The sequence below is a fragment of the Phascolarctos cinereus genome, unplaced genomic scaffold, assembly GCF_003287225.1.
Source record: "Phascolarctos cinereus isolate Bilbo 61053 unplaced genomic scaffold, phaCin_HiC Scaffold_138;HRSCAF=706, whole genome shotgun sequence".
NCBI classification, from domain to species: domain Eukaryota; kingdom Metazoa; phylum Chordata; class Mammalia; order Diprotodontia; family Phascolarctidae; genus Phascolarctos; species Phascolarctos cinereus.
The window spans coordinates 18,045-44,649 of record NW_027555445.1 but is presented as its reverse complement, the minus strand read 5'-3'; the positions used below and the strand labels follow the sequence as shown (position 1 = coordinate 44,649).

General features: G+C 39.6%; 1 protein-coding gene and 1 long non-coding RNA gene across 4 annotated transcripts; one reads left to right on the top strand and one right to left on the bottom strand.

Moving 5' to 3' along the window:
- Positions 1–6,443: 6,443 nt before the first annotated feature.
- LOC110204209 (uncharacterized) lies at positions 6,444–22,734 on the bottom strand. 3 transcript variants are annotated; one of them, XM_020980488.2, is made up of 6 exons: positions 22,288–22,734; positions 19,011–19,194; positions 15,604–15,738; positions 9,247–9,354; positions 7,300–7,545; positions 6,444–6,737 (listed from the first exon to the last, which is right to left on the bottom strand). In XM_020980488.2, exons 2-6 carry the CDS (start codon positions 19,158–19,160, stop codon positions 6,618–6,620), a joined length of 759 nt encoding a protein of 252 aa, XP_020836147.1. In that variant the 5' UTR covers positions 19,161–19,194; positions 22,288–22,734; the 3' UTR covers positions 6,444–6,617. The 3 variants fall into 3 exon arrangements, with proteins under 3 accessions (XP_020836147.1, XP_020836146.1, XP_020836149.1); XM_020980487.2 differs by lacking the exon at positions 22,288–22,734 and having other exon boundaries at positions 19,011–19,244; XM_020980490.2 differs by lacking the exons at positions 9,247–9,354; positions 22,288–22,734 and having other exon boundaries at positions 19,011–19,244.
- LOC110204210 (uncharacterized) lies at positions 7,539–21,807 on the top strand. Its single transcript, XR_002323235.2, has 5 exons — positions 7,539–9,270; positions 12,365–12,491; positions 12,732–12,894; positions 19,157–19,366; positions 19,700–21,807. It is a non-coding gene; the product is annotated as an uncharacterized LOC110204210 (long non-coding RNA).
- Positions 22,735–26,605: the final 3,871 nt, after the last annotated feature.

Below are 26,605 nucleotides of genomic sequence, written 5' to 3'. Positions count from 1 at the left end.
TTTCCTATGCTCTCTAGTGATTTTAACACGGAATGGCCGCTGTATTCTGTCAAAACTTTTTCTGCATCTATTGAGATAATCATATGATTTCTGTTAATGCCATTGTTAATATGTTAATTAAGCCTTTTACCATTACTCTGTGTGGATCTCTCAAATGGGATTCTTGTAAACAGCACATTGTAGTTCATGTTTAATACACTTTGCTATCTGCTTTTCTTTATGGGAAGTTTCATCTTATTCACATTCACACTTAGGATTATTAATTGTGTCTTTCTCTCCATCCAATTTCCCCAACCCCATTTATGCTTTTCTCTCTCCTCTCTCCCTTCCCTCCTCACCAGTGTTTTCCTTCTGACCATAGCTTCCCTCAATCTGCCTTCACTTCTACCATCCCCTCTCCCTTTTCCCCTCCCTTCTGCCCCCTTCTATCCACCCACCCACCTTTTCTTTCCCCTTTCCCCTCCTATGTCCTATGGGGAAGATAGATTTTCGATCCAATTGAAGGGGTATGTTATTCTTTCTTTCAGCCCAATCTAATGAATAAAGTTCAAACAATGCTTACTTCCCTCACTTATTTATACTCCTGTAATAAGTCTTTGTGTCCCTTCATGTGATGTAATCTACCCTTTTTTCCATCCTCCTTTTGTCTCTCCCAGTACAATCATTTTTAATACCTTAGTTATTTTTTTAAGCTTCACATCAAAGTCCACTTTACTCACACCCTCTGTCTATATATACCCCCTTCTAAATGTCATAAAAAGATGCAGTTCTCAAAAGTTACAAGTATCATCTTCCAGAGGCAGCTAGATTGCACAATGGATAGAGCACTACCCTGGAAGCCAAAAGGCTCAAAAAAGAGTTCAAATCCCATGTCTGACAAAAACACTTGACATTTACTATCTGTGTGACCCTGGCAAGTCACTTAATCCCAAGTGCCAAAAATAAAAAAAAAAATAAAAAAAGACAGCCAGTATCACCTTCCCATGTAGGAAGTAAACAGTTTAACCTTGATGAATAATATATTTTTTCTTTCCTATTTGCCTTTTTATGCCTCTCTTGATTCTTATATTTGAAGACTGAATTCTTTGTTCGCCTCTGCATTTTTTCAACAGGAACATTGGAAGTTGCATATTTCATTGAATTCCATCTCCTCTCCTGAAAGATCATGCTCAGTTTTTCAGGGTAGTTTATTCTTGGTTGCAATCCAAGCTCTTCTGCCTTGCAGAATGTGATAAGCCAAGCAAGCCCTCTAATCCTTTAATGTAGAAACTGTTAGGTCCTGCATAATCCTGACTGGTTCCATGATATTTAAATTGTTTCTTTCTGCTTGCTTGCAGTATTTTGTCCTTAATCTGATAATTCTGAAAGTTGCTTATGATATTCCTTGCAGTTTTCTTTTTGGTATGTCATCCAGGAGGTCATAGCTGGATTCTTTTCATGGATATTTTACCCTGTGGTTCTAGGAATTCAGGGAAAGTTTGCTTGACAATTTATTGGAAGGTTTTTTTTTCCCCATGGATCTCAAGTAGGCCAGTAATTCTTAAATTATGTCTCTGGGATCTATTATCCAGGTAAGTTGTTTTTCCAGTGGGGAATTTTACATTTTCTTCTATTTTGTCATTCCTTCGGTTTTGTTTGATGATTCTTGCTGTCTCATACAGTCATTAGCTTCCACTTACCCAATTCTAATATTTAAGGAATAGTTGACTTCACTTAGCTTTTGTACCTCCTTTTCCATTTGGCCAATTCTACTTTCTTTTTTTTCAACTTATATCCACCCCCTTCATGTATACCCCTTTAACATGGTGTAATAACACTACTATTCTCAAGAATTACAAGTGTCATCTTCCCTTGTAGGGATGTAAACAGTTTGTCTTTCTTAACAACATATTGTATCTTTCTGTCCTGTTTACTTTTTTATGTCTCTCTTGAGTCTTGTATTTGAAGATCAAATTTTCTGTTGAGTTCTGATCTTTTTATCAGGAAGATTTGAAAGTTCCCTTTTTTGTTGAATATCCATCTCCTCCCCTGAAAGATCATGCTCATTTTCATTGGGTAGTTGATCCTTGGTTGTAATCCAAGCTCCTTTGCCTTATCATGTAGAAGCTGCAAGTTCTTGTGTAATATTGACTTTGGTTCCATGATATTTAAATTGTTTCTTTGTGGCTGCTTGCAGTATTTTCTCTTTGACCCGGTAACTTTGGAATTTGGCTACTATATTCTTTGTCATTTTCAATTTGAGATGTCTTTCAGGAGGTGATCAGTGGATTCTTTCTAGGGCTATTTTACCCTCTGGTTCTAGGACCTCCGGGCAGTTTTCCTTGATGATTTCCTGAAAGACACTGTCCAGGCTCTTTCATTTGTCATGATTTTCAGGTAGACCAACAATTATAAAATTGTCTCTCCTGGATCAATTTTCCAAGTCAGTTGTTTTACCAATGAGGTATTTTACATTTTCATCTATTTTTTTTCACTTTTTGTTTCTATTTCACTGATTCTTGCTCTCTCATAGAGTCATTAGCTTCCATTTACTCAATTTTAATTTTTAACAAATTGTTTTCTTCTATTAGATTTTGTACCTTACTCCCATTTGGCCAATTGTGTTTTTTGGGACTTGTTTTCTTCAGTGTACTTTTTTTTCCATTTGGCCAATTGTATTTTTTATGGACTGTTTTCTGCTATGCACTTTTTTCCAGTTGGCCAATTGTGTTTTTTAAGGATTCTTGTACCTCTTTAATTTGACTTTTGAAATCCTTCTTGAGGGGCAGTGAGGTGGCACAGTGAATAAAGCTCTGGGCTTGGAGTCAAAAGGACCTGAGTTCAAATCCATTCTCAGACACTTAACACTTACTAACTGTGTGACCTTGGGTAAGTCACTTAACCCCAATTGCCCCATCAAAAAACAAAAAAATAAATCCTTCTTAAGCTCTTCTAAGAAGGCTTTTTGGTCTTCAGACCAGCTCATATTCCCTTTTGAGGTTCCACATATGTGTCTATTGACAATGTTGTCCTCTTCAGAATTTCTGCCTTGATCTTCACTGTTCTCATAATATGAATCTGTGGTATGTTCGTTTTTACTCATGGTGTTTGCTTCTTTCCTGGCCTTGTGAGAAATTGAGTTCCTGTGCTGGGGAGCAAAGGGCACTGACCCAAGCTCCTTGTGTTGGGAGCTTTGGGCCCGGTCACTGTCTTGTTGCTGGCCCCCAATGTTGTAGTTGGAGCTTAGGGTCTGGCAACTTACTTGATGTTGGGCTAGAATCAGCAGCACTGGAACTCTAGGGGTAAGACTGGGTAGTCTGGCTCCTGGATGTTGGCTACTTTGACTTTCCTTTTGCTTTCAGATGGATGTTGCAGGATGTCTATCTGCCTGGGTCCCCTTGGAGAGCTTCACAAATTTTTGCTGAGGCATTTTGAGACTGCCATAGAATCCAAGGGACATGGTGGTTTTCCAAGCTGGTTTCCACTGGTTCCCCTGCCCATACAGAGGCACTCTTGGATCCTGGTATTGTGTTTGCCTGCTCCACCACCTGGGTGTCAGGATCTCCTCCTGGTATGCTAAACTGGGGCCTTCTGCTAGCTTGCTGGAACTCCTCCTGTTCCATACTGCTCCCCTTCCCCCTGAGCAAGAGGGCCCTTCCAGGTTAAGGCCTCAAGCTACCTGGGCTACTGGACTGCTGCTCCCTGTCTTTCTTGGTTAGCTTTCCAGGTTTTTCTGGGTGATTCCCGGCTTGCAGAGTTCGATTTCCAATTCTCCTTTTCAAGAAGTTGCTTTCTTCAGTGGATTTTTTTTTCCATTTGGCCAATTATATTTTGTGAGGAATTACTTTCTACGATCAATTTTTGTCCTTTCTTTTCCAACTATTGACGCTCTCTGCATGCCTCTCATTTCATTTCCCCCTTTTTCTTCTGCCTCTCTAATATGACCTTTAAAATCCTTCTTGAGCTCTTCCAAGAAGGCTTGTTGGGCTTGAGGCCAGTTTCTACTCTGCTTTGAGGTTCCAGGTCCAGGTTTATTGACAAGGTTGTCTTCTTCTGAGTTTGTGTTTTGATCTTCCCTGTCCCCACAGAAAGAGTCTGTGATCAGTGTTTGTTTCTGCTTTTTTCCCATGATGTTAGCCAATTTCTTGGTTTTTAAAGTACAGCTGTCCTGCTGGAGCACAGGTTGCACTGTTGAAAGCTTCTTGTGCTGGGGGTAAGAGCCCTGATTGCTGCCTTTGTGTGCTGGGCCTCATGCTGCCGCTGGGCCTGCAGCCTACATGTTGAGCTGGTCCTGGGGTGTGCTGGTGGCTAGCCAAGTAGGGTTGTTCTGTGTGTCACCTGGACTATAGTGAAGCACTTGAAGGTCTGGAAGCTGGGGGACTCTGCCCTGCAGAGGCTGCACAGAAGCACAAGAAGTCCAGCCACTTGAGGAAGCCTCCCTACCTTGACCTAAGCTAAATCACTGGGACGTCTGGCTGCTGGATGAAGTCTGCCCACCTAGGCTAGGCTGGCCTATGTGGTTCTCTCAGCTGGAGTCTGCCACTTCTCCTGACTCTCGTAGGGCACCTGGGGGATCCTGGTGTTGACATTTACCTGCCTTCTGTAAAATGAGCTGGGGAAGGAAATAGCAAACCACTCCAATATCTTTATCAAGAAAAACCTAAATGGGCTCACAAAGAGTCAGACTCATGTGAAAAATGACTGAAGAACAACAACAAGGGGAAGTAAGGTAGGCATCCCTTGAGGAGTATTTTCCCAGGGTGCCCCACTGGGCTTTGAAGCAGGAAGGCTGTAATGAGTTGCCTCATCAAGAGCTGGGTAGAACAAAGTTGGCTGCCCTATCTCTCACCTGGCCATGGTGCCTGGGCACACATGACAACATCAATCTCTTTGTGTTTGTTTCTTTCTGATCTGAAGCAAGTGAATATTTTCAGATGAAACCATTGAGGTGACCTGGGAAGTTCCCAAGGGTAGACAGAACTGAACAGAGACAATCATAACATCCTCAAAGCAATAACGAACAGTGTCATTGGAAGCACCTGCACTGGGAGCAGAGACACAAGAAGGACAAAGTGACATATTGTTTCCTCTGGGCTCATGCTCTAAACTCCCACTGGCACTGGCAGGTTGGGTCCCCTACAAGGTGACTAACTACTCTTCCCACGGATCTAGGGGTAAGCAAAGTGATTCTCCTAAAGTGCAGGTCCAACCACGTCAATTCATACTCAGTAACCTCCAATAGTTCCCTATTATCTCCAGGATCAAATACAGAATCCTATATTTGACATTCAAATCCCTTCACAATATTCTATCTTCTTACTCTCCAAAATTCTATCCAGTGACACTGGCCTGCTGGCTGTTCCACAAACAAGATACTCCATCTCTCAACGTCAGACATTTTCTCTGGCTGTCCCCCATGCCTGGAATGCTCCCCATCTCAGCCTACTGCTCCTTCAGTCCTAGCTGAAATCCCACGTTCTACAGGGAGGCTTTTCCAATACCTCACATTTTTCTTCTTTTAAAGGCAATCAGGGTTAGGTGACTTGCCCAGGGTCACACAGCCAGTAAATATCTGAGGCTAATTTGACTCAGATCCTTCTGACTCCAGGTGCTCTATCCACTTTGCCACCAAGCTGCCCCTTCCAATGCCTCACAATACTAGTGCCTTCCCTCTTTTATATCCTATTTATCCTGTATTGAGCTTGTTTGTACACATTTTGTTTGCTTGATGTCTCTACAATTAGATTGAGATCTCCATGAGGGCAGACACTGCCTTTGCTCTCATTTTGTATCCCCAGGGCTTAGCACATTTACCTGGCAAGTAATAGGTGCTTAAGTGTATATGTGTGTGTGTGTGTGGGGGGGTCACTTGTTCTTGAAAAGGAACATGACATCAGAGAGATGACATGACTTGCATTTGACTTTGATTTGAGGGATAGAGATCTGTGCAAAGTCACCAGCCTCACTTTCTTCTCCCGAGCCATCTGGGTCCAGTGGCCAGACATCAATCAGAACAATTGGAGGACAATGAAATATAATGAGAATGAATAAAATGAACTAAAAATATGAAAGAACGAGTGTCCTGCTTTTAACAGCACTGTGCCTTTAGTGGAATAAAAGTTGACCGTGGACACAGGAAGACCTAGGTTCAAATCCTACTCTTACACATACTAGTTGTGTTACTCTGGATTTGCCATCTAACCTATCAGCATCCCAAGAAAATAAGACAATAAGTTACAGGCTAAAATGTCAGTAAAAGCCAGTACTATGAACTACAGAATTGCTGATATGCATCAGTGGAGTTCACACAGTGATGAAATCTCAGGTTTAGGCTATCGCAAATGAATTATAAACAACAAATCTAGAATAAGCTATAGCAAAAGGAGAAAGAAACTACATGAAAGGGTTAAATAAGAGAGAAAGGAGGAGAAAAATCAAGTGGCAAAGATCACAGAATACATAAATGAAAATGCCAAATATATTTTATTCATTATCTATTTTCTAACATCTTATATACAAAAATTACAGAAAACAAATGAAGTCTGGTTGGTGACAGTGAAGAAAAAAAGCGCCAAATGTCTTTTGTGTCATTGGTTCTCTTGGCCAGTCTTACAAGCAACAGTAATTTTGATCTGCCTTTAGACGTAATTAATTCCATAAGGATTGATGGGGGGCCAGAATTGATTAGTGATTTCCTTGTCTGGAATTTTGATGTTAAAGCCCATCATCTTCGTAACAGATTCTCTAAAATCCACAAGCTATGAGGGGGGAAAAGTAATGAAAAGTAAAGGAAAAAGTAGCATCAACAGCACAGGATTTTTGACATTCATTTGATTAAGACAACTCTATGAGAGAGCCATTTCTTTATGATCAGTGGTAACATAGAGCATCAAACTAGATTTTAAAACAACTTCCTGAAAAAGTGTCCTTTTTTTGGTATGATGTCTCCATGAACTGATATTGTATATTCAAATAAATTTCTTAATATCTAATTCATAATGTCTTAGGCATCTACTTTTTCGGCTCAATCGTATAGTTTTCATTGCTGTAAATACAGTCTGTTCCAAAAGTCTTAGAGCAGCTTTAAGCTTTTATAACAAAAGTAATACTAACAAAACTTAAATATCTTTTTTAAATATTTTATTTTCCCCTAATTACGTGTAAAAACAATTTTTTTCCGTGCGACCTAAGTGAACTTCCCATAAGTGAAGAACAAAAAGGGCACCTGTTTGTTTAAATGAAATAGAGGAGCTTCCCACAATACTGACAAACAAAACCCCTGGTTGAGTTTCTGAAGAAACCTCACTTATCTCAACTTACATGGATGTGGATGACTTTCCTCAGCTGAGTTTTCATGATTTGATTTGCCATTTCCATTTCACTGAGCTCTTTCTTAAGTTTCATCACATTTTCTTCCAGCCTAACCATTGGAGGATTCTGCAACAAGCTCTGCTCAATACTCATCAGAATCTGTTGACTTTTTTCCTTCTCCAGCTGCATGAATTTCTCATCCAAATCTTCTGTCAGCAAAGTCTCCCTTTGGTTGAGTTCGCCCTGAGCTTCTCCCTATGTGGAAAAAAAGGAGATGGTCCTTCAGAAGGTCTTAAGACCCTGACTGTTTCTGGGGTTACCCCTACTGGAGCCGTAACTGATTAGTCAGTCATTCTTTTCAATGCAAGTTAAAGTCATTAACAAATGTAATCTGCATCCACTTCAGCAGCAAACTAAGTGGAGTACTAGAGGAGGACTTAGATAGCCAGGGTTCTGAGGCCAAGATTTGTCTCACCTGCCTAGGCCTCAGTTCTTCGTCTAAAACAGGAATCAGAATCCTTCTCCTCCTTACCCCACAGGGTGATTGTGAGGATCAGTCAGGACAATAGAGGTGAAGTGCTTTGTAACAGAAAATCATACTTCCATGTGAGTGAAAACTTCTTGTGGTTAATGTTTTTGGTTCCATTTGTGAAAGGCACCTGAGAATTGGTATCTTTAGAAGGAAACCAGGGGCAGCTGATTGGCACAGTGGATAGAGCACTGGCCCTGAAGTCAAGAGAACCTGAGTTCAAATCCGGACTCAGACTAAACACTTGACACTTACTAGCTGTGTGACCCTGGGCAAGTCACTTCACCCCAATGGCCTAAAAATTTTAAATTTTTTTTAAAAAAGTAAATAGAATGAAGCCAAACTTTGGCTTAGTTGAGATGGGGTGAGATGTTATTTCCAACTAATTCATTTCAAAACAGAAGCAATGCTTTCATTACTTCTGTCGTCATGTGAAATGGTCACTAAGACAGAGAAAAAATTAAGGAGGCAAACTAGACCCCGACTCGTGAGTCTGAGCTCCAGGCTCTGTGTGGGCCTAAATAGACTAGATTCAATGGAGGGAACTTCAAAAATCACTTTCTCGTTGGCTCGGGTGGCTTCTCCTCCTGTGTTGCCTCCAAGGAAATCACAGCATGATGTTTCAATATGACAAACATCTAGGACTCCACAGATGTTGATAAAGGCACTCCAGAGAAGACATGCATAATTTAGGCACTGGAAGACCTTTGTTCCACCCCTCAGAAAACACAGAAAAGACTAACAGTAGTCCATAAACCAGCTCTACCACTTTCCTCCTCTTCTGTTGATTTCTACCATTTCCCCAGGCTTGTAAAGCCCTTGAAAAATCCTGTACTTTGGACTCCTTGTGGGAGGAAATTAACTTGGAATCATCAGAGACGAAATACACCAATATTTTTCTTTCACCCCCAGAGACCCAGACTGACTCCATAGTTATGGGTTTCCCTCTCTTGGAATGGTATTTGATACAGACAGACCTACATTACCAGGTAACACATGGTCATATTAGGGGTCAAAGTGGAGGTCTTTTGTTTCCCCATATTGTAGTGATTTCACTGCTGCCAAGTGCCTGAGCCTCTTCTCATATCAAGACATCCCCAAAGCCAGGAAATCATCTCATCTTAATAAAAATCTGGAATGTGGGGCCTACTTTTTTTTTTTTTGCCTTGGAGTCTGGGGCCTTCTTCTCAAGCGATGTGGTTGGGAGGCCAAGGAGCTCATGTACCTTTGCCTCAAGAAATGTTAATGGATTCCTGGGGGAGTAACATCCTCTCTCCCTCCCCACCATTACCCTTCCCTGGCCACCAATATGATTCAGGTTCTCTCTGTTATGCCAGGCTATGCTCTGGAAAAGAGAGAAAAAGGAAGAGGTTAAAAATGAGATTGAAGCCTCCCTTAAAAGGTGAATACATTGGGATCCCACTGACCTTTGGCACCCTGCCTGCTGACTGGTGAGCATCCAATTCTCTGAACTGAACACTAGGAGAATCCAATCCACTAGATGGTGGTAGTGTTGCCAGGGGATAACACACATCCTTCATAAAAACATAATCAAACCCACAAAAAGGCTTAACAACATGTTCACACAAGTTGAGTAAGGTAACTGACATGTATATAGAGTTTCAAATCAGTAAATAGTTGAACACATAATGTCTTATGGGATTAAAAAAACTAGTCCTACTATTTACTTATGTAACCGTAATACAATGGACAATGAAAAAATTATTTTTGATGAAGCCTTTGTTGATGTTGAGAACAATTGGTTTGGGGAGGGAAGAAGGAGAGGAAGAAGAAAAGAATATGTACTGACACTCCTAAAGTGCAGCACAAGCCATCTTTCATTCACAAAGGAATCAAAACTTTAGTAGAACCTCAGATAAGGGCTCACATTAAAAATGTATTTTTTAAACTAGTAAAACTAAAATTTTTCAAACCAGACCAAATGATTCCCAAAACAGAACTCTAGATTCTTTTTCACTAATTGCAACCATATTGTTTAGTTATACACTAAGATTATTTTAAAAATAAATGCTCAAAATTTATTTGCCAGTGTGTTCCCCAAAGGGCAGTAATTTCTTTTGGTGGCACAGAATTTTCTTATGTATGATAACACCTTACATTTGCAGGGCACTTACAAGTTTACAAAGCATTTTAGATCCATTAACTGATTTGAGATTTACTACAATCCTCTTGCTTAAGTCTTATCATCCTCACTGTATACATGAGTAAACAAACCCTAAGAGTTGAAGCTATTTATTCAAGGTCAGCCAACAACCAATGGTTGGAGCCAGGATCCAGATGCAGATCTCATCCTAAGTCCTGCATTACACCATGTTGCCTCTCATGAATGGCATGAACAATAACACTGTAAAGTGGATGACCTATAATGTGTTTGTTTTTATTTTGTTAAAAGTGGCTCAATGTTAGTTATGTACATGCTGTGTTCCAGTTAGATTCTGAGATCATGGAGAACAGTACTAGGATGTGAGTGACCAATGAGAACCCAGTCCTCAGGGAGCATGTTCAATTCGCTTGGCCTGATACAATTCCTGTTTTAGTAATAGTAATAGAGTATTAGAGAGTAACAGAGATAATAGGAATAGAGGCACCTACTCTGCTCTTCAGAGCAAGAATACAAACTGGCTCACCAAAATTCCATGAAGGAAGACACATCAGCCAGAGTGTATTGTGCATGCTCCTAGTGAAGGGCTCTCATTGGCCAACCAATCATTTCAAAAGTAATCCTCTCTCTTCATAAATACTGCTCCCTTCTAAGTGTTATTGTGTCTGAAATTCTACCATGAGATAATCATTCTTATAGGATCTTCTTTTAAAATTCCACAACAAAATTTCCTCACTCTAAAAATCAAGTATTTATAATGAGTTGTGGGTAACATGGACTTTCTAATTACTTTTGCACAAAATCAGGAGAATAGGAATTAGTCAGTTTTTTGTCCCTCTGCACCTGTACCCAAAAAAAAAAAACACTTTTCCTTATTGGCTTTTTGGACCTCTTTTGCTATTTGGGTTATTCTGTTTTATAAGGTGTTATTTTCTTCACTATTTTTTTGAGTCTCCTTTAGTTAACTGTCAAAGTGTTTTTCATGATTTTCTTGCAATACTCTCATTTATCTTCCCAGTTTTTCCTCTACCTCTCTTACTTCCTTCTCAAAATCCTTTTTGAGCTCTTCCGTTGCCTACGACTGATTCACATTTTTCCTGGAGGCTTTAGATGTAGGAGTTTTGACTTTGTTGTCTTCTTCTGGTTGTATGTTTAGATCTTCTTTGTCACCAAATTGAAGATTCTATGGTCTGCTTTTTTGTGCTGTTTGCACATGTTCCCAGCCAATTACTTGAGTTCTAAAGTCCTTGTTAAGATAGTATTCTGCTTCAGCTGTGGAGATGGTAAGCTTCAGGGGTTTTGTGCAGCTATTTTCAGAGATACTGGGACCTGTAAATTTTCCGTTCTTTCAGGGTGGTATGATCAAGGGTGAGGTGTTTATTCCTTTCTTGGCCTGCTCTCTACTCTCTAAGTGTGCACAAGCACTCTTTTCTGCCTTGGAACTTTGAGGAGGATTCTCTCTCTACCACCAGCACAAGCTCCACCAGGCCAACGCTCCTCCTTGCCCCAGGATCACTACCCAGAACTGCTACCAATATCTAAGCATGGGCAAAGCAACAATATCCTGCCTCAGCAACAGGAAAGAGATCTCTACAATCCCCCTCTGATCAGCCACTTGATTCCCCCTCTGTCTGTGGGCCAAGAGCTCTGGAAGCAGCTGGATCCCCGGGGCTGTGCCTGAACTGGGGCAGGACTAACCTCCTCTCTCACTGTGGTCCAGCAGACATTTCTTACTGACCTAAGTTTTCTTTGGTGTTTGTGGGTTGAGAAAACTGGAAACCACCACAGCTCTCCGTGATTCAATCCCCTGAGGACTGATCCAGGTTTGCTGAGGCCAGGTCATTGTCTGCATGGCCCAAGCTGAACTATGCTCCTCTCCCAGCCTGGTGCAATTGAACTTCTAATCAGCCAACCAGTTTGTATTGGGCTGGAAATTTCTTTCATTCTGCCTTTTTGTGGGTTCCGTTCTAGAATTTGTTTAGAGCCATTTTCTACTGGTATTTGGAGGGGTCTGAGGGAGAGCTCAAGCAAGTCATTGCATTTACTCCGCCATCTTGGCTCTGCCACATCAGCAAGTCCCCAAAAACTTTTAAGAATGCTAATAACAATGTTATTTTTATGCACACTGGGTACAACTGAGGTCATTAATATAATTTAAAATATTTGTTTTTCCTTGCCATATACTTTAATGGAGTCTTATGTTCTTCTTGTCTAAATACCATTTCCCTTGAAAGAAGTCATCAGCAGCAATTTTCCTTTCTGAAAGCTTCAGGGACTTCTGCTCCAAAAGCTTTTCTTCACTTTGGTATGAGGCACACACAGCTGCTGCTTCTTCTTCTTTTGGCTAGGAAATGTGGTTAAGTGACTTGCCTAAGTGTCAAGTGTCTGAGACTGGATTTGAACTCAGGTCCTCCTAATTCCAGGGCCTGTACTCTATCCACTGTGCCACCTGGCCATCCCACACACAGCCTCTTGATGAAGTTGATGCTGCTGCTCCACCTGCAGAGTTAGCAACTGGATCTCTTGCTGAAGGACATCAGTTTTCTGCAGGTAAATTACAAAAGTGAGATTTGTCCAGACATCCCTTGTTTGCTCCTTCCTTTGCAAGCCAAGCATGCAAGTCCAATTATTATACTCCAAATATGGATTTCGTTATGCTGGCAACTTCCCCTCAAGGAAATCTGCAGTGTAGATCATTGGTTGAGATGAATAGGAGAAAAGGGAGGCTGGTGTACACAAATAGAACACTTCACTCTAACTTAATGATGGAACTGTCTAATCAATTTTCAGGAGCCAGAGAACCTCCACAATGAAAAAACTAGAATATGAGGCAAAAACAAGATTTTTATGGAAGGCCTCTGCAACACATATTCAGTCCTAAATAAACCAATATTTGTATGAATTGGAGGTGAAGAAAGAGAGGAAGAACAGTTTTTGCAACACTGATTTCCAGGTGATGAATTATCTGCATGAGACTATTGGTTCAATTATTCTGATGACATTGAACTGGTGGTTTTACTTTTTTTTTATAAAGCCTTGTTGATACCTTGTTGGTTTGATATACAGTAGATGATTCTATAGAGAAAAAGAAAAAAGTTTGGCGACCACCACATATTCACTAGATATGTTTCCACATGACTTTGGGAGATCTCCTTAACAAGTGATTGAAGCAACATTATTGGGTTTTAACAATTGAAAATATCCTACTATGAGAAATGGTAAAATTAGCTTTGTAATTTGTTTTACTCTTTCACTTGCTTTTCTGCTGTGAAAGCTCAACAACCAAAATGGACTTATAATGTGAAATGAGGAAAGCATTTCCTAAATTAGGAACCAACTTAGTTATAAGGAGAAAATTCTAAATGACAACTTTTCTGTCATTCTATTGCTCTTTAATCTTAAAGAAGAAGGCTGTCTGTCTCTTCTTCTGTACATAAATGTGGTCATAGATTCTTATTTGAAGGTAAAGGACATGGGCCATCCATAAAGAGTTGGTAGAGTCTTCATTTTTAGAGCTGGAAAAGATCTTAGATAACATGTATTCCAATCCCTCACTTTGAGAGATGAAGAATCAGAGGCCCAGAGAAGTAAGTCACCAAAAACACTGATCTGGCAACCAGGATTCGAGACCTGTCTTTCCTGCCTTCAACAAATTACTTTATTTCTTTGTATCACACCTTTCCTAATCTGTAAAACAAGGTTGAGAATACTTGAACTACCTTCTTCATAGCATTCCTCTACTGGTATTTTACCATTAACATAATATGATAACATAATCTAATAAATGTAAAAGCACTTTGAAAAGTTCAATGGTTTCAAAGGGCTATAGGAAAGGAAAGTGTTCTCATCACTATTTACTATCAGTGAAGAGACCTAGGGAATCAACATAACAGAGCAAATGTCTCCTGAACTAATTCTGTTTCCTTTTTTATTTTTTGAAAGGGTTACTGGAAGGAAAGAAGGAAACAAGCATTTCTCAGGAGCCCTCTATGTGTCAGACACTGTATGAAGCACTTCACAATATTATTTCATTTGATCTTCATCTGTGTGGCCAGTTTCATTATTATGTCCCTTTTTACAGATGATGAAACCGAGGCAGCAGAGATTGTCTTTGAACTCAGGTCTTCCTTTTGCTCTATCCATTAGCTGCCCCTAACTACACATCAGCAGAATGCTGCAAAAAATATAAATATTCTGCATAGACTCCAGGAAAGTATTTGACAAAAATGGAAATAAGTGGGACAGAAAGAAACACAATTCTGTGAGTTGGAAACCAGTTCACTGACCACAATCAAAGAGCTCATTACAGTGGGTTAGGAAGGTCTGAAGTAAAGTACTCCAGAGATCTCCAAAGGTCCTTACATTGTTTAACACTTTTTTATCACTGACTTAGATGGAAGCACAGATGGCCTATTTATGAAATCTGTAGGTGATCTAAAGCTAGAGGAAACTGTCATACTAGATGACAGAGTCGGGAGCCAGAAAAGTTCTTCCCAGCAAAAAAAAAAAAATGAGGTTGAATCTCATCAGATAGACTATAACAGGGAAGATTTTTTTCAGTCATGTCTGACGCTTCATGACCCCTTTGGCGGTTCTCTTGGCAGAGATACTGCAGTACTTTGCCATTTCCTTCTCCAGATCATTTACCATATGAGGAAACTGAGGCAAAAACGGTGAAGTGAATTGTCCAGGGTCACATAGCTAGTAAGTGCCTGAGGCCAGATTTGAACTCAGGAAGTTGAATCTTCCTTATTCTAGGCCAAGCACTCTACCTACTGGAAAACCTAGTGATTTTTGTGCCTTTGATCTCCTTGGCGAGCATGCTCAGGTAGTAGAGAGTCTTTTGCAAATGGAGGTTCTTTAATTAATTTCTATCCACAGTCCTGATCTTTATACAACAGAGAAAAGAATTGAAATTTTTCCTTGTTGTCCTTTTTTCCGTAGGCTGATATTATGGTTTCACCTAATAAAGTGCTCACTGATGCAAGTAGATTTGATATAGAGCTGAATTTTGGAAGTCAGAGTTCTTCCTTTCCAGGGGAAAATGGAGGGAAGAGCTCCTCTAATTATATTCATTCATCGGTTACTTTGCTCAGGTTGGTGAGGAGAGGCAGCCTGATGTGATGATTAGTGCTGGATGGGGTCAGAAAGTTGAACTCAGTTGACACTTCTATCACACACCAGTTGTGAGATCGTGGACAAGTCACTTAAAACTCTCTGAGACTCAGTTTCCATATATGTCAAGTGTGGTTAATGTATCTACATTACACAATTGCAGTAGGCCTATATAGTATGCAGTATAAGATGTCACAAAAGTTGTAGTGCTGTTTTAAAATTTAATAGTATTGGGGACAACATAAAAAATTGAAGCCCTGTGTAATTGTTGGGTTCAAGCGTGCCAAGAAGCAGCTTCCTCATTCTCAGTATATGGTGTTCTGCCTGAAGGCCACCTTACCACTCGCAAAATTCAAACCTTCTCTTTGAAAGAGAAGCAGCGATTTGGATCTTACAGAAACCATAGTCAAAGGAACACTGCCATCAGCATATTTTTTTTAAAAAACACATTAGAAAATGGCTGGAGAGCCAGTAATCAGCGCGTTTATCATTCACGTTTATTGAGGAAGAACTTCCCCTGAAAACTCTATGAAGATGATCCACGCACCTCTGTCTGCAGAGTCTTCTTGGCCTCCCCCAGCAGATCTGCATGGTCAGACGTATGGACTGGGTCAGCTGCCCCTTTGAAGTGCTGTTTATGCTTTGGGGAGGAAACTGCTTCCAGGGATGGGTCTAAAGGAGACTGAAAAGAGAAATGACAACCTCAGTATGTGAGCCTTGAACACCAGCCTTATGGATAGGACTAAGAAATGACCATCCCACCACAGTCACTCAAATGGGAAACAAGAAACAACACTATTCTTCTCTACTAACCCAGCATATGATTAATCATCCCCCAAAAGCAGTCCTACCAGGACAATCAGCAAAGGGTCTTTACCTTCTTTCTGGGAAAGAAGACTAAACATTTTTATTGTATGAACATAGTTTTTTCCTTGTTGCCTCCCCCATTAGAATGGCAGCTCCTTGAGGGCAGGGGACTGTCTTGTGCCTTTCTTTGAATCCCCTACACTTAACATAGTGACTGAAACATAGCTGACACTTGATGAATGCTCAGTCACTTAACTTGACATAAAAGAATATGTGTCTGCCTAGATAAATGTGTCTACCATGGAGCACAAGGACCATGAAAAATTATTTTTAAAAGTCGGAGGAAAATTTGTCTAACAGCCCCTAAAAGTTTTGCAGTGACAGTAAGCCACATTGGTCACTCATAGAAGAGTTCTTATTCTTTTGGTTACCAGGCAGATCCCATTGAATTCCAGAGGATCATAGGACTTGAAACTGAAGATGACTTTGGGGGGTGGGGAACTGAGTGTATCTATGAGGACACTGAAGGCCAGAGACATGAAGTGGCTTGATCCTTTTCGTCAATGACCATCTAATTGAATTGGAAACTCTTACATATTATAGCTATTGGGTCTTATTATTATGACCACCATCATCATCATCATTGTCATGACCCATAGTTTTTTATTTCTTTTCTAAGTTCCTGAGATATAGATATTTCCTCTATGACAATAGCTCCCTCTAATATCAAATAAGGGGAAGAAGCTTTCTAAATTGTCAGTTATATTAACATTTTGTTGAGTAAAAGTTTATGAAACTAACACATAACAAGGAAAAATAGTCTACTATCAGTTAAATAACCATCAGAAGAAGATACATTGATCACACTGAACCAGGTGAAATGAAAATTTCAAACCCCCAAAATCAATCTGACACATTCAGGGGCTCTTTGCGGCACTCTGACCTGAGTTACCCCAAAGACAAAACATAGGGATCTGTTGCTGCTGCTGTTTTTGTTGTTCAGTCATTCTGTCATGTCCAACATGCCTTGACCCCATGGATTCTGTCCATGGGGTTTTATGGCAGACACTGAAGTGGTTTTCTATTTCCTTCTCCAGTGTGTCCCCGTTTTGCAGATTAGGAACCAAGGCAAATAGGAGATAAGTGACTTGGCCAGGGTCACACAGCTAGTAAGTGTCTGAGAAGCAATTTGAAGTCAGATCTACCTGCCCGCATTCTAAGCACAGACATCAGCAGTAATGCAAACCAAAGTTGGGAGCCCAGATAATACAGATCAAAAGGAAGCAAGATCCCACCATCTAAGAGTGCAAAAGTGGGAGGAGGCTGACCTTGAGAAAAGTTCCAATTCAGGAAAGGCTGAAAATCTGAGTAAATAGAAGATGACATTTCCAAAAAAGAAGTTTTATGGAACCAGGGATGTCTAAGACACAAAGAAGGATATAATAGCTCCACAGTATCCATAGATAAAAGAGAGAAGACAGGAGGGAGGGAGAGGGAGGGAGAGAGAGAAAGACAAGGATAGAGAGACACAGAGGAGGAGAGGAAAGGAAGAAAAGAAGGAGGGAAGGAAGGAAGGAAGGAGGGAAGGAAGGAAGAAAGAAGGAAGGAAGGAAGGATAGAAGGAAATAAGGAGACCTTTTCATGTACTCTGAGTCATTAAGGCATTGGCCTTGTTATTGTTCTTCAAACTAGAAACTCTATCTCTCAATTCCAGGCATTTTCACTGGTTGCACCAGTGAATCATTTCCTGCTTCATAGCCATTTTTGTTTTCCTGGCTTCCTTAACGTTCTACCTAAAATCCCACTTTCAACAAGACATCCCTGTAAGTTATTAATTCTAGTGCCTTCTCTCTATTAATGCCTGGTTCTTATCTCAATGAGAGACAGAGAGAAGAGAGAGAGGGAAGAGAAAACTGTTTCATTTTGTCACTTCACAGATGTCACTGAAGAGTAGAATTTTGGGGAATCTTAAAGATCACTATTTTCTGGACAAAGAAACAGTCACACAGTAGCAGAAATGGGATTCTTAACTAGGTCTCCTAAGACTAAGACTGGATAGTATTCTTTCCTCATTCAAACACTTTGAATTATTAAGTAGCTCAGAGGGGATTAAATCAAAGGGTCATCTATACTTTGCCTGAAGATTTCCAGTGACAGAGACCTCACTACCTCAAAGGTAGCCCATTCTTCTTTTGAAAGTTCTAATTGTCACAAAGTTTCTCTTTTTATGAGATCAGAATATGCCACCTTGTGACTTCCTAATTCTTCCCTTTGGCATTAAGTAGGACACCACTTTCTGATGACAATCCTTTAAGTATTTAAATTGACTAAAAGAAACTCTCCTAAATTATCTGTTTTTCAAACAAACATTCAAAGTCACCTAGAAAGTTCTCAATAGTACCAGGACTTAAACCTCAATCTTGAATCCTAACCTAATCCTTTTTCAAGGGGTAGGGAATACAATTTGTGTGTTATCTCTTGGGCTAATACTAGATAATCTTTTTTCTGGTACACTCCTACATTAGCTAAAAGAATTAGAACAGTTTATGTTGACTTTTTTTTTTTAATAAATGAACAGGGACCTACATTTTCTCTGATTTACTAGTAACCATGAAGTAGGATGGTCACCGATCTTTCTCTTAATAGGGTGAGGAGTACAGTTAATGTTTTCAGTCTTTTTACTCCCTTTTTCCTTGTGTCTTGTCAAAGGGAACATTTTGTTATTGAGTTCTAGCCCTTCTGTTTAGAATATGAGCCATAAACTGTATTGATGAGGTGTGTGACTCAGTATTAACTATTTCTACAGTTAGAGGAAGCCATAAAACACCTCATAAATACTGAAACCAAATTAACTCTGCTTTAATTTTCATTGGAAGAAAATGTTTCATTTTAAATTGCTTTGGAGTTGTTAGGGGCAAGGATTCAAACAATCTGAAGTCTAGTGAATTTTACTGGTAAGTGTGCAGAAAAGGAATTGTGAAGCACCCAGCCACATCAGTTATGGGGAGATGGACATCCAACAGAATGTTTCCTTTTTCTTTTTCAGTGACAGCATAGGCTAAAACCCCAAGCAAGTTTGCAGAAAACTATTACACAGTGGCATATCTTATAAGAGTGTGGAAAGTAGATGGAAAAATGTCAGAGTACCTGATCCACCACTGCGCTGTTATTCCTAGATAAACATGAAAAGAGAAGCCTGATTCTTCCAATTAGGATCTGACATAGACCTTTTTGTCGTTTCCTAACAGACTTTCTTGCATGTTGTTGATTTGAAAATTCGTTTGCCATTGCAGACATGACAGGAAGAATCTTCTGGATGATACGGCTGGTTCTGCATGGAGACAATATGTATGTCAATGAGAAGGAGGCCACAAGGTCCATGTAGAGTCCACAGCAATGTCCTCAGAAAGGTTCCACTACAATCTCTTTCTCACTATTTAGCAAGTTTTCCTTGGAGCTGCCCCAGTGGAACTGTGCTACCTGGCCTGCTTGGAGCCAAGAAGGTGGGCTTTGCTTCTAAAAAGCATCTTCTAAAAAGATGATGAAAACACAGTGTTTAGATTGTAACTGTTGCAGTACCTTGTCTTTATACACACATAAGTGTGGATATATGTATGTGTGCGCATATATATATATATATATGTGTGTGTATATATATACATATATATATTTACATATGAATATACACATGTGTATTTACCTATGTACAAATGTATATGTTGTTCATAAATTAAATATAAATAATATATATATATATATATATATAGTATGTATAAACTATATTAACCTAAACAATTGGGTTATAGGCATTGATTTTTGTTCATCTTTCATTTTAGAAGAGGACCAGTGAATTACAAGAGTGACATTTTGACTTGCAAGTGATTTGGATTTAAGTAAGACAGAGCTGTGCCAAGTCATCAGCCCAACCCTCTGCTCCACAGTCATCAGAGTTCTGGGCAACACATAGGTCAGGACCACTGGAGGCAGCACCAGATGCATTAAAAGACCTTGAGCTTTTTAAATTAAGGTGTTTCCCAGGTTTCAGTTTCTCTGAGGCAACACCCATTTAGTGATTCAGTTTGGTAAGCAATGAGGCAAAAGATGGCCTACTGTGCCTTCACAAAAGAATCCATCTGAAAGTGGAAGACCTTCAGAATTTCTGACTAGAATAAAACCTATTAAGTGAGGATAGGCCTCTCTAGCTAAAAGAAGGGACATCTGAAAGGAATAACATCAGTCATTTACATCTTTGTTCAAATTAGTCAGTTCCTGAGAACAGAATCTTGCCAGTCATGCAAAATTTGCTGGATGAGAAGGGACGACCGTATAATCCAATCTGGGGATTACATAATCTAAACTGGGATTTTGTCTAGGAGGGCAGACTTGGGTGAGAAGCTTAATGACAATCCCTTAGGTGGTAGAGAGCCACTGGGCACCTCCTTGAAGAAGGAGGAAGGTGACAAAAAATGTAGGTGAGGGGAAGGGGCAAAAAGATGATGGTTCTTGAAGACAAACTTAATGTCCTTCACAAGTTAGCATAGGCTCATCCCTGTTTAAAATGTCTCCCTTTGTCAGTATCCATGTATAATTCAGTATAGGATTGTTCCAACTGGGGCTTTCCATTAGAACTCTGGAGGGGACTTTGTGCTGGCCTCTTTGGGATTGTTCCAACAAAGGATCTTTGCTCTGAGTGTTCCTCAACGTGGTTATCCTTCATTGAGGTAAAATGGTGAAGTATTTAACTTTGTTTGTCTTTACTGGGACTGACCCTGAAGAGGGCAAAAGAATGGATTAAACAGGCTAGGTATCCCTCGGAAATTTGGTACTGTCATTCAGCAATGAATGTTTTTGGTGTCCTCTACTTTCCTTTTCAGTATTCTCCCTCGGAGTTGGCCAGTGCCCTGGAACGCCCCCAACCCTCATTGCCACACACCACTTTGTCCTACCCTCTCCAAATCATCTCCTCTCCAACCTTCAATCAAAGTCTTGCTCAAGCCCATAGGTTCTAACACATCCCTGCTATACTCTAGAACAATGCTATATTATCCTAATGACTATTAATGTAATACTGTTCTTAGCCTAAGGAATTTGCAAGATGAATCCAGCAGAGATGATTCTAGCACTATATAGTGAATGAAGGGTAAGAGTGGGTGATTCATTGAGACATTTGGGGTCTTCTGGTGCCTGTCCCTCAACTACTGATGACTTAATGATACCATTCTACTCTTTCATCTTTTGCTGTGCACAAAATTCCTTTAAAGGTATTAACATCTTGTCTGTCTTGATCCTCATCATAGTACTGTGAGGTAGAGAGGGAAGATATTAGTACTTCCTCTTTTTCGGCTGAGAAAACTGAGTCTCATAAGTTGTAACACTTGCTCAGATGTATATGCCACACAGGGACCTTCCTACTCTGACTCTGCTTATGTCCGCCCCTCTATATAGTGATGTAATTTTTGAGGACACTGTTTTTCATTTTTCTATGTTCCAATTTTGTCAATTTTTGTGCTCCAAGGGAAAACTTTCCTTAGAGTTTCACAGATTTGCTTCTGGGGAAAAAAATTCTAAACAAATATCGAATATCATGTCCACTAAAATATGTTGAATAAATCAGAAAAGTCTCAATATCACTCAGTTATCCTACATTGCAAGTTTTAGTCCTATCTCCAAAAATTAGTGCAATAAAATGGGCACCAACTATTAAGCAAAGTTTTTGAAGCCTTTGACGTGTGATGGGTACAACACAGTAGTGTGACTGTTTATTTTCATTTTCCATTTTTTATAATTAAACTTAAAAACAAGACAAGAAAAAACAAAAAAACCCTTTAAGTACTAAAACTAAAATAATACAAAATAAGAGGAAAAAAGCATTGTCTTGTGCACAGCAGTATGTGAGAGAGGATTGAAAATATACATCAATAAATTTCCATTTGAAGAAAGCATATATACTAAATACTACTCATTGTGTTTAGATCTGTCCGTCTTTGCTTCCTTATACATTTTCTACACTGTTGTGCACTTTTTACATTGTTCTTTTTTCCCCCTTCCTCACCTTCCCTCACTGCAGAAGGCTACAATTAAGCAGGGATATGCATTATATATATACATATGTATATACATAGAGAGAGAGAGGGAAGGGGAAATTGAGAGCTATCAGTATGATGTAAGTATGTATGTATGTATGTGAGTGTGTATGTATACATATATACACATATGGAAACATATGGAAATGCATATATACGTATACATATATAAATACGTGCACATTTATATTATACATTCTTATACATGTGCACATACGTGTATGTACATACATATATTTGTAAGTATATATATTATACACATACTAGAAGAGTTATAAAACACGAAGCTACTTGGAGATCAGACCACCCAGCTCTGATATTGATGCCAATATCTCTCTTACCTTTTTCCAAAGTAGTTTTACAAATGATATAGTGACTTGTAAATAGAAATATATATATATATATATATATGATTTACTATTCTTTATCTAGAAAACTAAGAACATCAAAGTTTTTAGTAAATCACTTCAAAAGAAAAATGAAAGTCTAAGACCAATCCACAGAAAGATCCTGTCTTATTAAATGGCTGCACTGCTATGCCAGTAGAATGTTAACATTTCAAAGAAATGGTTGCTGAGTGATGACATCACTGCTCTGCCAGTAGAATGTTGACATTTTAAAGAAATGGTTGTTGAGTGCTGATACCACAAGGATCAACAGTCAGAAACTTGCAGTGATTTCAATTCAATTCAATTTAACAAATACATATATTAATTGCCTAGTGTGTGGCTAGGGATACTGAATAGAATAAAACACTAAGGATCTGGATTCAAAAGATGATTCACTATGTGTGTATATACATATTTGTGTATGTGTCTCTGTGTGTGTGTGTGTGTATACATATACATATATGTGTGTATGTATGTATGTATGACTTAGTATTAGAACTATGAACCTGGAAGCTGCTGGGAGATCAGATCACACAGCTGTTATTTTGATGGCTATATGTCTCTTACCTTTTTCCAAAGCAGTCTCACAAATTACACGAAGACTTGCAAGTAGAAGTATATGATATACTGCACTTTATTTAGAAGATGAAGACCAATGTTTCTACCCTATATAGTAAAGTAGAAAAATGCAAATCCAGCACCAACTGGTTGAAGAATCCTATCTTATTAAACGGCTGCACTGCTATGCCAGTAGAAGGTTGACATTTCCACCAGATGATGGTGGAGTGATGACCTCACTGCTATACCAGTAGAATATTGACATTTTAAAAAAATGATTGCTGATAATGATATCATGAGGTTCAATGGCCAGGAAATTTGCAGTGGTTTCAAGTCAATTATTTATTAATTGCAGAGTATGTTGCAAGGGATACTCAATTGACTTACCCACTAAGGATCTTGATTACTATGTGTCAAAAGGAGGGGATGAGGGGAAAGTCTTATCCATATTGGTTATGTCAATTCAGAGCAGCCCTCCATGAGGTATGAGGACATGCAGTAGGGTTAGTCTATTCTAAATTGAGGGGTGGGTGTCAAAGAGCACAGTCCACAGTAGCTCTAAGGGTAAGTGGGGTAGATACCCCAAACTCTCCTCTCTTAGGAAGATGGCCAAGGTTGCCTCTGATATAGGGATATAGGGGGTCAATGGAGGCCACAAGTGAGGTACTGTACACTGGGGTCCTAAAAATAAATAAACCCTATCCACTCTGGTAGACACCAGTGCAGAATGCACAGTGCTACATCGGAACCCAGAAAGACATCCTGTCAAGTGGGTAGCCATAGAAAGATATGGGAGAAATTCAGTCAGGGCAAAACAAACTAAATTAAGATTGAAAATAGAGGACTTGCCACCAGAGAATATGTGCTTGACATCAGTACAGAGGAAGAACAGCATGGGTAGGACAGGCAGGGGTCTCTGGATCAGCAACTTCTCTGGGGTCCTTGTTGCTTCCCCTTATTTTGTAAATTTGCCAGGTCCCTGGAAACCATCTGTGTGGGCAAGGTCAGCAGTCCTGGGAAAAGAGCTTGTTTGCTCAGAATTTGCAAGTTTATGTATCATGTAGAAATGAGTTCTAACAATTGACCCTCACACCAGGAAAATTTTAAATTTGAAGAAAGAAAACCAATGAAAGATGTTAAGCCAAATCTCTTGTGTATGTGAGGCCTGGTAAATTTGTATTGCTTATTGCAACTCCATGAGAGTAAAAAATAATTGTATCTCTCCCTAAGCCGTGATTAGGGGAACTTACCATTTCAGGTAAAAGCTCTCAGAACAGCAAGAGATTTCATTTTTAGGTTTCAGCTTTGAATTTATGTATAGATGTCTGATGAATCATTGAGTCAGAAATCCACCATTTGAAAGTAATGCCCTAAGGTTTGGGTTTCTCTGTCCTTCTCACAATGAACCATGGCATCAGGGAGATGATGTCATGACTTGCAATTGAATTGGATTTCAGAGAGGGAGAGCTGTGCAAAGTCACCTGCCTCATTTTCTCCTCCAGAGCCACCTAGGTCCAGTGGCCATATATAAATCAGGAGGACTGAGGGTTGCCCAGGATGCAGGGGGAGACCTTGGCCTTTCCAAATTAAGGTCTTTCTGAGTTCTCACTTTGAGTTAGGCAACACCCATTCAGTGAATAGGCCTATTTAAGAAGTGAATCAAGAGACAGCCCCTTTAATAAAAAAAAAAAATCAAACTGAAAGGGGAAAACTTTCAGAATTGCTGGCCAAAAGAGAAACACCTATTATTGACATTCATTCTGAGCCAGGAGGGCCCAAAATATAACCATGAAGTGGTGCTGGGGCTGGGCCCTATTGTTGTCCAATCAATGAGATCCAGAGTGAATTGGGTTTAAGGCATGGTCTCTGAAAATGAAATCTATCCAATTAAACCTAAGTTAACAAGTTAGGTTTCAGTCATCAAAATTTACCTTCCTTTGGCAGAACATTCTCATGTTTGGGCTTGATACCCCATGAGAACAGAGGAGAAGGAAGAGATGGGAGGGGAGGAAAGGAGAGGAAGGAGCAGGAGTGGTGAGAGAGAGAGGAGAAAAAAGGAGAGGAGAAGAAAGGAGAAGCCTGGGAAGGGAGAAACTGATTTGCCCAACTGAAATTGGCCAGCTGGGTCCCCATTCAGGCAGCTCAGACTACTTACACGTTGTGGTTTGCCGCAAGCCACCCAGAGGGACTGTGATCCTGGACTGTTACAGATGGAGGAAAAAGGGAAAGCCAAGAGGAAACCTTGGCCTCAGCATAAGTTGGGATCTTCCTGCTTAGTTCCCCATTGTGTTCCTTTGAGAAGGAGTATTTCCCTCCTGGCCATTCCTGAGTCTGGCTATGACCTGGAATTGCAACTGCGTGGTTCTTTGCAAACTGTGAGTCTTTCCGGAAATCAAACATATATCAGGATGCTTGATCATGTCATATATGTGCCTCAGCCTGAAGGACAGTTTGAATCTGGTATAATCATGCCCTGCTGTTGTCGTTGTTGTTTTCCTTTTATACCAAATTTCTAAAATCAGAGCAAGTGGTCAGTAGAAGATATGAGCACAATGCAATTATGTGAGATCTTGCTTTTCCATCTGAATGTGTAGCATTTCCATGTCCCAAACAAGTAAGTAAATTAGCACCCCAGGATTGCCATCAATCAGCTAATGCCTACAGAGATTATGACAAATTAAGTCCCTGAAATAGCTCATCCTTTCAGAAGAATATCGGAATAATTAGGCAAAGATAAAACAAAGTCCTTAAATATTTCCAAATGATACCAGAATAATTGGGTATTGGTACGACTGACTGAAGGACCTAGCTGTTATTCTATGAATGACTGAAACTAAATCAGAAACATCTTCAGTTTTCTTTTGAGAAGAGAATTTCAGTGCAATGAGTTTTCTTAGGGGGAAGTAACTTAGGAAATAATTTGTGTTGCATTAATCAAAAAGGCAATTTCATTTCAGTTTATTACTACTGTGGAAAAAACACCTGTTTGTCCTATGTGTCCTGTCATACAAACATATATCATTACTAACGACTTATTGATATGCACTATTGTGGAATTGATTACTTGTGAATCCTCCCAAATCTTTTCTTATAATTGGAGTAAAGTAAGCCTATTATAAGTAAATTAATTAATGTAACTATTGAACTGAAGTGGAAAGCTTCTACCTGCAAGAGTGTTCTTACTTATATTTTCACGTATAGGACTGAATCCTCAATAGCATCTGATCCTCCTAAAGGAATTGGAATCAGAGTGGAAACTTGAGAAAGTGACAAGGTCAGACAATCTTGTATATCATATGTAAATCATTCTAACATGCCATGTAAAAACCTGAATTTTCTGAAGCTTCAAGCAAACTCTGGGTTCCTACACTGATGTGACTCTATGGTTAAGATCAGAACTCGAAGGTTTGAGCTGGTTTTCACAACATGATCTAGCTACAAACATGTGTCAGGCGGTATTAAACTTGTACTGAGATCTGTTCTGTGAAACATTTTAGCAGGAACATCTAAGGAGTGTCTACAAGAAACTTGGAACCAGACAAAGAATTTTACTTAAGATCAGGTGATGCTCATCATTGTGCAAGTTTCCCCTTGACAGAAAGGGGGAAAACAGAAGATCCAGTTGTTCTGATGTCCTTCTGTAATTGATTCTATCCTGTGTCATGCCCCAATTTGTTGTAAACCTGCCCATGCCATGTTGTTCAGAAACTCT

Coding starts and splice junctions, on each gene's coding strand:
- LOC110204209 (XM_020980487.2), bottom strand. CDS start 19,244: ATGGACCTTGTGGCCTCCTTCTCATTGACATACATATTGTCTCCATGC. Junction 15,739..19,010: donor ACAGCGCAGTGGTGGATCAG/GTACTCTGACAT, acceptor TTCTCTTTTCAG/TCTCCTTTAGACCCATCCCT. Junction 6,738..7,299: donor GGAAAGTCATCCACATCCAT/GTAAGTTGAGAT, acceptor CCCCCCTCATAG/CTTGTGGATTTTAGAGAATC.